Genomic DNA, 14100 nt, shown 5'->3' on the forward strand with positions numbered 1-14100 from the left:
ATCTTCCAGCAATTTGGAATCAGTTCCCATTATGTTTAATCATATTGATTGGTAGTTAGAAGGTTATGTGATTTACATGAGCCTCGAACTATAAAAACTATGCGTGCATTGAACCTAACAGCAATAAGCCTTATATGCACAGATATGTTTAGTAATTAGGGAATTTGGTTTTTTATTCGAACCTATAGTCAAGGGACTACTTGATTAATTTACCCTAAAGAAGAATACAGATAACTAATACATTTTCATCCTACGAAAAGTACCAAGATCACCCTGCTGTATTTACAAATTTGAAAGCGGCATTATCCAATACCAAAATTCTTACAGACCACTACAGTTTCGACTTTACCTTCTAATTAGTTAGTCAAGTAAAAAAAACTATTAAGTCTAGTCAAAAGCTACGTTGAACTTTGCCAAAAGCCCTCTTCTTTAAATCTCCATCTTATAAACTGTGTTATGAACTTTTATCTAGTTTACCGAGTTTGGCTCTATATGGTGCAGCAGCCACGGTAGTTTTTACACTCCGACCCTGAGAAAACTCACAGGCTTCAGCCATTGAAGCCAATCTTATTTCATCTGGAGGTATGAAACAGTCCGCTGATAGACCTGGAACATTGAATGCCACTTCTTCAATTTCCCATGCTTCTTCCATCCTGGTGCGAGTGTGGTTCATTGCAGTATCACCGAACCGGAATAGGGTCACCACAGAGCGACCCGAGTGAGCAATCATTATTCCTTCAACAGGTTTGTAGTCCTCGAGAAATGAATTGATTGTAGTCTCCCAGTACACAGCGTCTCCACCGTTGTTTTGTATTCGGGTTAAATGCGAGTCTTCCAAGTGCACAAGAAGGCCTGTTTTCTGGCTGAAGTAGCCGAATAAAACATGTCTGATGATCTCAGCAGGTCCTTCACTCCTGGCCTTCAATGTCGCAGGATCGGCACAAAGCTTGAGGATGAAACAGTCCTCACCGTTGATATTCTTTTCACCACTACATCTTGCATTTGTAAACATGCTCGCTGTTGTTCTCGGATCAAGACCCTGAACAAGGAATACAGTTTTGTTCCATTGGATGAGTGATTATGCACAGTGAAACAAATTTAGAAGAAAGAAAAGTAAACACGACATTGAAGTTACTTGAAGTGCTCGACGGAGTGGCCTAACAGGCCCTCTAGCAGCATGTGCACCGAGCCAAGGAGTGTACCGCCACACAAGCTTCCCATTGCAACCTGCCTGAACCTTGCTAGCACCAAGAGCAAGTTCGACATACCACATGTCTGGATTCATTTGCCACAAAACAAACCCACCGGATTCTGCAACTTTCGAAGAATTCCGGTTCTTGTTGACCTTGTTGGCCGTCTCAAACTCGGAAGCTACCATTCTCACCCTACCCATAGCATAAGCATTGTGGATGGAGTTTTGAAGCTTTTGCCCACCTGAAGCAGCAGTATACTGCTGTAATATGTACTGAGCAGATGAAGATTCCTGAAAATTTTGAACATAAAACAAATTACAGAAAATTCCCTCCATGGAAATCTAGAGCAACTAATCAAATTCTTGGTATTATTTCTCCTAAAATAACCACCCCTGGCATGCTTACAAAATTCAATAGCAGATCTAGATTGAAAAACACAACCCCATGTAGCCAGCCATATTATAATCCATCAAAATCCCACCTTTCTTCTCCTTGATCAAACACTATGCAAATGAAATCATCTCATTGATTTCATTAAATTTTTTAGCAAATTCTCTGAAAATTTCACCTGACTTTAAAAAATTATAAATGAAGCTTTTAAAACCAACGGAATAAATGCAGCATAAGGAGAGAGAGAGAATGAGATAAGGCTCACAATTGGGGTGTCTTTAATGCTGAGGTGAGGAAATGGCTCCAACGCACTAACATGAACCGGAGCAAGCGGCGCACCTAAGAGTCCAAGCAACAACCTCAGATCGGAGCGTTTACACGTCGAAGACGAAGCGGAAGGACCGCGTGACAGTTGACCTTTCATCCACTGGGCCCACCTACCTTCCGTCCTCGAATCTTCGCCGTCTGTTCCATCCGGATCGGGACCTTCTTTCAACGGCGACAAAGCTTCCGCCGGCCTCAATCCCCCCGACCTAAAGAAAAACGGCTCCGAGTGGTGGCTGTAGTTCTTCCTCCTCCGCCGCAATAAGCTCGACATTGGCGATGCACTCCTCGCCGGACTTTTAGCTCGCGACCGACTACGGGACAACCCCTGTTTTCCCTCCATTTCGATGACGAAACCCCGAAATTGATCAGAGTTTGTCGTTAAGCTTTGTCACCGTTGTCCCCTTTTCTGGTATTAAAGTGCGCCAAGTGATAGTCCAAAAGTATAAAAGAGAAGAAAGATGGGAACAGGGAGAAGAATTGCACAGTGAAGAAAGCAGCTGACGATAATGAAGGGGGAAAATATAGTTTGTAAATAAAAAGAAAATTGAGAGAATGGCGTTAATGGGAAGGAAATATGCTAAAACAGAAAGAAATAAAAAAAAGGGAAGAAAAAAAAAAAAAACTAATTTCGCAATCGCAGGTTATTCCCGCGAGTCAAGGCTGAGTTAGGTAGGCCTGTCACGCCGCGGGTTACGATTCAAATCTATATATTGAAAAATTATTAAATTAATTAAATTTAACAATTATGATTAAAAATTTTAAATTGAATTTTGAGTCTTTTGATCATTATTACAAATTTGCTTCTTTTACAGTTTTACCTCAAGTTAGAATTTGATGAGTGTATTGGTATTATTTTAATATAATATTTTATGTATTACGTGTAGTGTAATTCTGTTTTATATAATATTTTAATTGATTTTATATTTTTTGTGAGAATGAAATTGTGAAGGGTCAGACAAATGATTAAAACTAGCAAAAAGAGATTAATAATAATAATCAATTGTGAGCATGCTAAGCGTGCGAGGCTGGAGTCCTCATAATGTTGGAAATAGGTTGTGATTACAACGCTTCCTTTTCTCTTTTTTTTTCTTAATATAAATTTCTTTAGTTTAAGCAACTTAGTTTTTTTTTTGCTCATTAAAAAATAATTTAAAAATATTTCAATTTCTTTATCTTTACCTACTCTAAATGTTCGAGGTAATATCACACATTAATCAAATATTTATTCAATTACAGAATATTAAAATTAGTGATTTATGATTAAAAAGTTCACTTTATTTAGAAATCAAGTATAATATTAACATATTATATATAAATCTTTTACCTTTTCATCTATAATTATTTATTTTATAAATATATTATTTTATTTTATTTTTCACTCGCGATGGGTGTTATAAGATATAATATAAATAATTCAAAAAATTATTTTACTAGCAGCATAATCTTATTTTTTGGACCTTTATCGGAATCATTTTTTAATTTTTATTTATATTTGATATATTTAAAGTATATACATTATACAATAAAGCAATGATGGTAAACCATTAAAAATATAATTGTTTGTAATTTTATTTTGAAATTACTTTTATGAAACAAAAGTTATATACAACAAATATAAACCTTTTATTTCTTATAATATAAAATAAAATATCTAAATTAAACAAAATTGCATTTTCATTAGATTTTATATTATTTTAAAAATTATATAAAAGATATTATTTTATATCTTAATCTATTTAAATATAAAAAAATAACAATCAACCATTAAATATGAGAAAATCAATCTGAATGAATAGAAACAGGAATAAGACAGAAAACAATCATCTTATTATTATTATTACCAGTAATTCGTTTATTATTTTCCAGCAAACGAAATAAAACTACAAGTTGTGATTATATAATGAAAAAAATATATGGCAATATGATGGGGAGTGACCCATAGCCATTAATCAATGATTATATGTAATGCAACTGCTTAATTTAGACCTTTCGTAGCCATTCACTCCCACTGATCATGATTTGCCTAAACAAGCATACTTGATACACTTACATCCATTGCAATCATGTTCATTTCTTTATTTTATTATTGCATTTTATTTCACGCACTTATATATATATATATATATATATATATATATATATATAGAAATTGACACATAATTTTATATCACATTGAGTAAATCTTTAAAATTTTAGGAAAAACGAATTTATAAATTTATATAGACTAAAACATGTTATTAATTAAAAAATATAAAGAAGCTAACGAGTATAGGTACAAGTGGTTAGGATTCAAAATTTTGAGCTTGCAACGTCAAGTTCGAATCCTACCACCGTCACTCTTGATGGGCAATCTGTAAATTCCTATGTAAATCTCAATTTGGTCTTAAGTATGATATAGCCCTGGACTGCGGGACCCACTTCTGACCTAAATTTTTATGTACAAAAAGAAATAAAAATCTAAAGAAAAAAATCTAAAATATATAATAATTTGAAATATTAAAAAAATATAAGATTTTGAAGATTTAGATTTTTTTTAAATAGAAAAAAATTGAGTTTTTTTAATAATAATATTTTATTTTTAAATAAAATATTCAAAAAATATAAACGCGACATGTCATTTAAAAAAATTAATAGTCATTATGAATTATAAGCGAAAAATATTTAAAATACCTAAAATAATAAAGATGTATAATTTGGATACTTTATTTTTTAATTAAAATGATAATAAGCATAAGAAAAAAAATGTAAAATAGTATGAAGTGTATGAGTTACTTACCATTGTACTACTCGTTGTATGTGGACCCAACAATACGAAATGATGTCAGGTATCGCTCATGTAAAATGAGATCTTCAACTTGAATACTTGATAAAGAAGGAAGATAAAAACCAATAATTAAAAATAAAGTAAATAAGTGATATCTAAAATAATTTTAATTCGTGTGAAAAAATAATAGAAATATTGATAAACAAACTATCATACGATGAATAGATAAGCACAAATTAATACATACACATTTATACAATTTAATCTAAACAAATATTGATGAATAGGAAACTGAGTATTTGTTTATATATTTGATCATTTAATTATACTTAATGTTTCAACATTTTTTCTTCTAAAAAATTAATTGTAATCGATTATTTCATGTATAAAAATATACTTACTTCTTTATATTAAGTATTAATATATAAATGTAATATATCAAATAAAATAATATGAGATATAATATATATAAATAAAAATTTAATTATATACAAAATTTATTTTTTTGGTTATTAAATACAAAATTCAATTTTGCTAATTTCAAAACTAATGCAAATTTAATTATGACAGCAAACAAAGACCGGTAATTGGCAACTAAAAGGAAGAAACTTTAAAGATTGGGATCTGAGTTTGGATAACTTTAAAGACTCATTTTAGGTGTCCTTCCTATTTTTCATTTACCATTTTTCACCCTCCAAATTGGAAACTTTGAACCAAAGCTTTTCACAAAATTTGTCCATTGAAACTCACTCTCCCAATTTCTGGCCTTGGTATTTTGCACTTTTTGACATTCCACCTTGAATGATATATATATATATATATATATAAAGATCCATTTACACAATGTAAAACTCTTTTATATGAGTGGCTGAGATTGATTCGTTACTTTTTTCTCCGGTGAATATATTCTCATTTCCTAGTGTTAATTTCGATCATTTATTTTCGGTCACCTAAAGATCCTAAATTTATGTAAAACTAAAAGAGTTTTACATTGTGTAATAGAATCATATTCAATCTTCTATCTTCATTCATCCAACAGTACTAAATCTAATTACAGTTTAGGTGAATCCTATAATATATATATTTAGGGCAAGGGTTGTTTAGGCTATTCGTGAAATAACCCAACATTCTATCTTACAGCATTTCGGAAAGAAAATAGGTAAAAAGAGAATAATTGATCTTGTATTACTCAATGTGAAATATTTATTGCACATATTGACATGCATCACAGTGAAAAGAATACATATATTATCATCTTGTCAAATCATATATTCCTTTTTTCACCTCTAAAAAAAGAAGATAAAAAGCATTTTACAACAGGGGTTAAAATATTTCATCACCTTGTCTCGATCTGGCTGGAATGGACCATCATTCTCGTTCTGAGTAACTCCAAATGCATGCATTCTCTATGCAAAGATATAGTATACAAGAAAAATTTGTAGCAAATGTTTCTGAGTTAAGATTGAAGAGGCTGAAGCTCTTGCTCCGGAACAGGAGAAGCAACCGGCTCATAAGCTGTGATTGATTGCTGTCTGAATCGAAGAACCAACCATATCCCAATAGCTGACAAACTAAGAGTTGCTATAAATCCGAGTACCACAGCTAGATAGTGATGTCCCCACCATGACCTGTGAAAGCTCCAGTAAGAACCCAATGTTATTTCTGAAACTTACCATTGGAATCAGTATGTATCGTAGGTAAGAAACATCCCCTAAGAAAAATTCGGGTTGCATTGCTCTCAATCTTTACGGAAGTACAGACTCCTATTTCTAATGTTATTGCATTGGACCCAGGTTCGACCTTGAATCCGCACTAACATGATTCTTAAGACCCTATTTTCATAAAATTCATAGTACCTAACCACCCGAGTGTTACTCGCCTGCCTCGGTTCAGGTAAATATAGCTTCATATCCTAAACTGGAACCTTGACAAAGGGAAAAAGGAACCCCAACTTGTAGACAGGTATTAGATACTACTGCAAATAAAACAGGCTACTAAAATGGTTTATAAACCAAGGGGTGCATAGCTGCATTTATGTGCCCCTCATAGCTGCATTGGCATAACCATCCCAACTACAACTGTATGGCCCCAAATGCTATTTTTGCATGGTCGAAAATGCTCCAAAGATTTGTTCATCACAATAGAATACTAGCCATTTTAATCCACAGTAGTAAAAAGCATAAAAGGAATAATGAAGGCGGAATGGCAAAAGATAACATACGACTTCCTTTGAGGTTCAGCATTCCATTCAACCAATTTATAATTCCTAATTCTTTCAGGAAACTGCATACGGTGATCCCTTAAGCGCAGGATGATGCTCTGCCCATGATAAAGGAAAATAAGACACATGCTAAATAGATGGGAAAAAATGAATTTCAACTCGCAAATATGTATATCTCTGAGTAGTGGTAATACCAATGCAGTGGAATTAGAAATATAATTAGCAGATGAAGAAGGAAAAATGCCCCATCTAACAAGGTATTCATTACCCTTGGAAGTGACATTCAGCAGCCGAACCTGAAAAATTGAACCAATACCATAAATACGATGCGACAGATAAAGGTTAATTTATAACTGTCAAACATAGAGCTGCATACAGAGAAAAAATGGGAGTTTTATCTTTGTGCTTAGGCTATGTGCATATAGTTGATCACTATATGCCCACTCAAGAGTACCCACAATAAGAAACCCACATAATCACAACCCACATAATCACACGGCAAGAAGAAAGAATAATTCCAAGTTTTAAAGTTAAATACTAGATATGTTCATGGCCTAATTAGAGTTAGGTTCAAGGTGGCTTTATGCATAATATCTAGAGCTCAGGTCAGAAAATCTGTTTGGGCCCGGATGTTTTCTATCAGGCCTACATTTTTAGTCTAAGCCCAGACCATCCAATTTTGAGTGGGCTAGTAGGCTACCTGACAGGTGAACACATCTACTTAAATCTGCAAGTAAAATGTATTGACAAAACTACAAGATTCCAACAGTGATTCAATATATATGACATCATGCTTAGAAATATGATTTAGATTACATTGCACCAATAATAAAAATAAGCTGTTTCTTCCTAAAAGAAGTGAAGCAATAAATAAAATATTTTAAAAGCACTCCAATGCACACCCTCAAATCTAATTCCCACAAGGCCTAAAAACCTGGCCAGAGTCAAGGCAATTCAGCAGCACCTGTGACTTATCAACTTCCAGTTCCTTGGAAATCAATTCTCCAAGCTCCTTGAAGTTGAGCTTCGATTTGGAATCATTAGTGCTAATTGACATATCAAATGTTATAAATCCAACATGAAATGAACCTGGTTATCAAATTTGGGGAGAAAATATCATCAGAGGAAATGTACATTTACAATATCAAATTGTATAAATGCTTGCATCATTATCACTAAAAGTACTAAGATTATCATCAGCCTTAAGTGTCAAACATTAAAAAAAAAAGCACCGCATCGTGCAAACACCATTATTGTAAAGCAACCAATAAGCTTATTCTGCTAGACAAAAAGGTGATCACAGACTAAACAAGATTGTAAAAAAAGGATGTGATACAAAATTAGGCCATCTCAACTATGATAAGCTTTAAATGCACGCACATAATTTGTACCTGACCAGAAACCAGATTATAAATGAGAAACATGTATATTCTGTAAAGGATTTATCTTGGATACCTTGCAATGGAGCTTCTTAACACTACAAATGGGGTTAAAAGGCTGCCACGTGCCCCATTTATTTATTTATTCTTTTAATAATACCCTGAGGGATATGTTTCATCCTTCCAACCCTGCTTCTGGAGTCTAAATACTCCACTGGAAGTTATTAAATAACTTTTCATACATATAATATCTGTGGGGTTGCATTTAATGCTACTTATCAATAACTATAAGCCCTTTTAATCTACAAGACAAATCTATGCTTATTAGGAGAACAATCAAACTTCATGAATGCACCATCAAGATTACAAAGCAAACGAGTCATCAGCCTCCATACAAAAGGCAACTTCTTTCTAGAAAGAAAATAAATAAAAAGAAAGAGATCACCGTATGCAGTTTACTGAAAAACCAGGTGGGTCTAATTAGCAGTTAAAGTTGACAGACTTCTTGCTGCACCGGCAGAAGTTTCAAACCAAGTACAGCATCTCTGTTTATTTTTTGTAGTTTTTTGTCTGCCTTAATTTCCCGTTCACGAGAAAAGAGCTACTAACTTATATAGAAGAAAGTACATAAATTGTGACCATGATACATCAATTCGTGGAATGGTGCAAGGGAAGAAACCAAGAACACGGGAAACATTGTGAGGAAGCAAGTAATATGCCATGAACCTGGAAGAACATTTGGTGGCGATCCACTTGGGGTTGGTGTTGGAGTAATTTCCCTGTTAGTATCATTGCTTTGGGAGACTAAAGGAGCTGGTGCAGGTGCACCCGATGACTGCACTCTCCTCCACAGTTCAGAACAATTAGTTTTCAAAAAGCCTATCCTGTCATTACTCCGATCATAGGTCACTAAGGTGTTCCGAACAACAATTCCTGCCGTAAAATAAAGTTAAAAAAGTAAGAGATTATTTCTGCAGTCATGCAAAGAAACAAGATATAATGAATTGGAAAAGCACAAGGTCCAGACATGTCCATGTATACTGCAAGAAACTTGGACCTTTTCAAAACTATATACTGTGCTATGCACATACATAGAGGGATAGGAGGCTTTGTGTTTCACAAATGAAGTACATACCTCCTAAAAGAGTGGTCGATTCTGTATTTGGGAAAATTCCCAAGCAATATGCACCACTAAGCTTTGTGTGCTACAAAGAATGCCATTTAAGAGACAGAAACAGAGATACGTGTTAGATAGCAATTTGAAAAGCTAGCACAGAAAATAGATGATTCAAGAATGTCTTATAATCACTTAAATTAGCTTTGCCACCAAGCAGGGACCCATTTTGGTCTTCAAGCAAGTCAAGTTTTTTTCTTTGGAAAAAGAAATATTAATTACCCGGAACAGGTAGTTTTCTGGAGACAGTAATAACTTATTTCCATTGTTAAATACCATCTCAACCTCTGGGAAAACTTTTGATAGGTTTGAAACATCCCTGTATTACATTTCAAGAAAACGATTAAGATGAATGGAATACAATAAATTTCAGTATTCAACAAAAAGGTCATTGACAACACCTTCCAGCACCGGAAATACATATGTCATCAAAATTAGGGTCAGGACCATGAACCCTTTTGAGGAAATGAACTTCTCTTAGGATCTGCATTAACAAAGCCAAGTAGGAGAACAGGTCTGGACATTAGCATGCAGAAACACAGATGCTGACATTTATGTTAATAAAGGTTAAGCTTAAAAATTAAAGACAATTACAAATAAACTCAGTTTCAGGGAATATTTTGAGTTAGCAAGTATAGAACACACCAACGTAAGTATTTTTCAAAAAAAATAAATAACAGATTAACCATAGTAGCTGCCATAATTTTTTTCAAGATGGAGGCATAGACAAAGCAACAGTTGATTGAATACTAGACCCTAAATGGCCAGACCACAAAATCAATCTCCAATAGTCATAGAATATCTTGATTATTCAGGGATTCTACAATAACTTAACAAATGTAAATTACACTAAGTCACTTGATGGTTTACCGGTACTTTATTTTCTCTTGACAAAGTGTAATGGCCAGTTTCCATCAACAATTTAAAAGATGGACCATATATGCTTAAGGAAACAATCATGCATAATAGACATGCTTCAAACTTCAGAAAGGAACAGAACCCGTAAATGAAAGATCCAGAAGTTGGATGATTACACAGATCATACCAATATTTAAGAAGTAGCAGCTCCAAGTATTTGGAAAGAAATAAATAAAGCATTTTTCATATGGATGGACGGGTTATATGACATTGTAATAACTCAGATATATGAATATTAATATGTATATGTACTCAGTCTCTCCATAGATCACTTGTCATTTAAATCCTAAATGGTAAATGCATTAATTTCCAACTCTATCTTCTTGAAGTAACAAAGATAAAAAAATGACAAAATGAGTAGTGATTCATCAATTAAAGAACATGTAAATGCAACAAAACCTCATTCTTTTAAATCTCCCATGCAAAATCAAAAACTTCTTCTAAACCTCAAACAATAATTCTGGCTTCTGTAACACAATATTAATCGGAGAATAAAAAGGAGAACTTGACTAGCAAACAAACTACACATAGCATGAAGCTCAAAGCAATTAGATCTTACAGCAGATCGAAATGCAACAAAAGCATCTTCCGGTAAGTAAGCATATGTTGTGCCACTGTCCAAGACTGTTCCATGCCTTCCATCAAAGACCCCAGCTGGTAACTTCAATGGCTTTCCAGCAACATGCATTTCCTTTAGCTCAATGTTATAGTAAGGGCTGTTGAGATTCAAAAACTACAGTAAATGAATAAGAAATAGATGAATTCTTAGGAAAAATGCATCCACCAATACAATACTGTAAGAGAAGTGTACCTGCGGAAAGGGTCTGAATGGGAGAACACCATTTGAGGGGGAGGAGTGATATTTCCAAGAACCATTGCACCTCCGCCAACATCCATCCCACCGTAACACAAAGAAAATGAATCACCAATAACATTCTTGTCAACAAGTTGATCCATGATACTAAGCAGCCCCCGACCCAAACCCATTATACCATCAGCCCTTTGGCTGTAAAGGTCACCCGTTTCCCTATTTTCACAACCAAAAACAGCACGCTGTGGAACAAGTTCACTTTCATTCCCAAAAGAAATAACATCCTCCCCAAGCACGCCGCTGCTGGAACTCATCTCAGCATAACGTCTATCATAAGTGCATTGCTTCTGCTCATCATCACAATTACAACTCGGATTGCATTTTACAGGTTGATAAGTGCTAGACAAATCCGGTTGGAACCTTGGATCCTGGATTCAAACAAGATATTAATTTTGCCAAAATAATCACCAGTTCCCCAAATAATTTCTAACCAACAGATCCGTAAATCAAGAAATTAGACAAAGATTCTAAATATAACAATGAAACATAACTCGCTTCCTTATGAGAACGATAAAAATCTAAGACTCAAAATTGCTTAATTCTACTAAACTATTAACTCGCTAATTTCAAATAGATCAAAGTTAATTAATTACCTCAATCTCAAATTAAAAAAAAGGCATAAATTTTTAAGTTGGTTAATTACAATTGACAATTAGTAAAGTTGAACTTTACGACTTTGATAAGGAACCGAACCTGATGCTTGCCGCAATGTGCACAACTGGAGCAAGGAACGTAAGTTACAGTACTACCGGTGTCGACGATAAGAGCGAATTCCTGAGGAGGCGTTCCTATCCATAATCGAGTAGTATAATAACTGCAAATCGCCCCCCAAAAAAACTCAATATTTCGAAAAATCAAAAAAGGAAAAGAAAAGAACTAATCATTTTATTTATAGGAGAGGGACCCGTTGGAGAGGAGATCATCGTAGAGTCTCATGCGAGCGTTTGGAGTTGAAGGAGAGAGTCCCGATTGCAGGAGACGGCGGATGTTGTCCAAGTGCCTTTGCTGTGAATGATTGCGTGAGGATAGTTGTAGAGGGAGGAGCATTGGCCCTCGGTGATGATGTTTTGCATCGACGGAGAAGAGATTGAAGCAGATCACGGCGGTGAGAAATAGAAGGGAGGATGTTAGGTGAAGGCAGGTTGGAGCCATGGCGCGTTACGGAATGGGGTCAACGACGACAGACCACTGTAAGCAAAGGACCCGATACATAGATTGCACCCCCCTTTAGAAATGGAAATATGTTCTTTTATTGCTATTATTCTTGTTATAGTGCTATCCAATCACTAAAATCCACTTAACCACATCTATTTACTCAAACATTAAATTTTATTATTACCTTTTTATAAATTAAAATGTATTATTTTTTATACAAATTAAAATTCAAAAATTATTTTATACGAATTAAATATTAAAAAGAATTATCATATATATTGTTTATTTATTATTTTTAAATATCAATTAATGATAAAACGATAATTTTTTTTTGGTAAGAAAATGAAAACTACCTAATTACTTAAACCTAATTACCTTTTTCACTAAAGAGTTGGCTTATATCAGCAGGAGCTCCTTTAGGATTCTGGTTTGGTTATCTTCGAAATTGACGTTTCTTGCTAGTTTATCAGCAATTTTATTCCCTTCTCTTCAGACATGTTACATTCTGACGTTCCAATCCCGGTTTATCAGTTCCCCTATGTGCGATATTATGGTAAGATTTCCTTCTTTGTTTGTGTTATTCTTCAGTGTCTGTATTGCTTCGAGGCTATCTACTTCAACTATGAGTTGTTGGATTCCTTGTTCCCATGCACATCTTAGCCCTGTATATATACTCCCCATAATTTTGCTTCCATTCTAGAACATATTCCTATGGATTTTTTGAAGCCGATCCTCCATTTTCCATTCATATCTCTAATTACTCCTCCACATGCTACTTTTCCATCTGTATTTCTACGGGTTGCATCTGTATTAAGTTTCTCCCATCCCTCTGATGGAGGTAGCCAAACCGTTGGACCAACCAATTCAATTGGCTGTGATTTGTTCGCATGGTCTTTTTCTCTATTTGCATTGTTTATCGAATTTGTCATCCTGCGGTTGCGTTCTAATATTCCTGTGTTATCTTCCATAGGATTGTTGAAGACAATCGAGTTCCTCATGATCCATATGTTCCATAATATCGATCCGAATAAGATTTCCCAATCTTTACTATCTTTAGCAAACATGTTTGGTCTTGTTAAATTCACTTCAACCCAATTCTTTATGTCCATTATTAGGAAATTATGTAAGTTTTCGTCGTTTTTTACCAGTGTTGTCCAAATAAGGGTCACGGTAATACAGTGCCGAAAAATATGGTTTATATCCTCTGTTTGCGTCACACAGATTGGGCAATTACCATCGATTGTAAGATGTCGTCGAAATCTTTCTGCATTTGTCAGGATTTTACCTTTGCAAACTAGCCATAGGAATGTTTTCACCTTTTGAGTTCCTTTGTATGCGTGAATTACCTTCCATATAGGTTCTTGAGTATCTTCCCTTTGTTTTATTCTAACTTTATATGATGTTTTGATAGAGAATTGACGGTCATCTCTCTTTAACCATCCAATTCTATCGTTGTTTGATGTTGTGTAAGGTCTTTTAATTGCTGCCAGTCTCAGAAGTATATGCAGTGGTAGAAGATGTTCAATCTGCCTCCAATTCCAATTACCTTTTTCATCAGTCATGCTTTTTATGGTTGATTTTCCCACCTGATTATGGTCTCGTTGATTGACCAAATTTATTAATGGCCCTGTTTCTGCAATCCAGTGGTCTCTCCAAAAATCGGTATGTATCCCGTTTCCTATTATCCTGGTTATGTTGCTTCGGACAT

The 14100-nt window shown here is 34.3% G+C and overlaps 2 protein-coding genes across 2 annotated transcripts; both read right to left on the reverse strand.

The window, feature by feature from the left end:
- Positions 1 to 216: 216 nt before the first annotated feature.
- LOC120197800 lies at positions 217 to 2429 on the reverse strand. Its single transcript, XM_039199197.1, has 3 exons — positions 1849 to 2429; positions 1136 to 1483; positions 217 to 1039 (listed from the first exon to the last, which is right to left on the reverse strand). Exons 1-3 carry the CDS (start codon positions 2248 to 2250, stop codon positions 455 to 457), a joined length of 1335 nt encoding a protein of 444 aa, XP_039055128.1. The 5' UTR covers positions 2251 to 2429; the 3' UTR covers positions 217 to 454.
- Positions 2430 to 5836: 3407 nt separating this feature from the next.
- LOC120198536 (protein ASPARTIC PROTEASE IN GUARD CELL 1-like) lies at positions 5837 to 12472 on the reverse strand. The gene is made up of 12 exons (XM_039199846.1): positions 12142 to 12472; positions 11931 to 12051; positions 11178 to 11605; positions 10926 to 11082; positions 9850 to 9932; positions 9671 to 9767; positions 9410 to 9479; positions 9001 to 9207; positions 7860 to 7984; positions 7090 to 7191; positions 6896 to 6993; positions 5837 to 6302 (listed from the first exon to the last, which is right to left on the reverse strand). The coding sequence occupies exons 1-12, from the start codon at positions 12387 to 12389 to the stop codon at positions 6131 to 6133; spliced, it is 1908 nt and encodes a 635-aa protein (XP_039055777.1). The 5' UTR covers positions 12390 to 12472; the 3' UTR covers positions 5837 to 6130.
- Positions 12473 to 14100: the final 1628 nt, after the last annotated feature.

The sequence above is a fragment of the Hibiscus syriacus genome, unplaced genomic scaffold (genome assembly GCF_006381635.1).
Source record: "Hibiscus syriacus cultivar Baekdansim isolate YM2019G1 unplaced genomic scaffold, ASM638163v2 tig00117056_pilon, whole genome shotgun sequence".
NCBI lineage: Eukaryota > Viridiplantae > Streptophyta > Magnoliopsida > Malvales > Malvaceae > Hibiscus > Hibiscus syriacus.

Coding starts and splice junctions, on each gene's coding strand:
- LOC120197800 (XM_039199197.1), bottom strand. CDS start 2,250: ATGGAGGGAAAACAGGGGTTGTCCCGTAGTCGGTCGCGAGCTAAAAGT. Junction 1,484..1,848: donor GCATTAAAGACACCCCAATT/GTGAGCCTTATC, acceptor CAAAATTTTCAG/GAATCTTCATCTGCTCAGTA. Junction 1,040..1,135: donor CACTCCGTCGAGCACTTCAA/GTAACTTCAATG, acceptor TTCCTTGTTCAG/GGTCTTGATCCGAGAACAAC.
- LOC120198536 (XM_039199846.1), bottom strand. CDS start 12,389: ATGGCTCCAACCTGCCTTCACCTAACATCCTCCCTTCTATTTCTCACC. Junction 7,985..9,000: donor GCCACCAAATGTTCTTCCAG/GTTCATGGCATA, acceptor TTTGATAACCAG/GTTCATTTCATGTTGGATTT. Junction 6,303..6,895: donor GCTGAACCTCAAAGGAAGTC/GTATGTTATCTT, acceptor GAGCTTTCACAG/GTCATGGTGGGGACATCACT.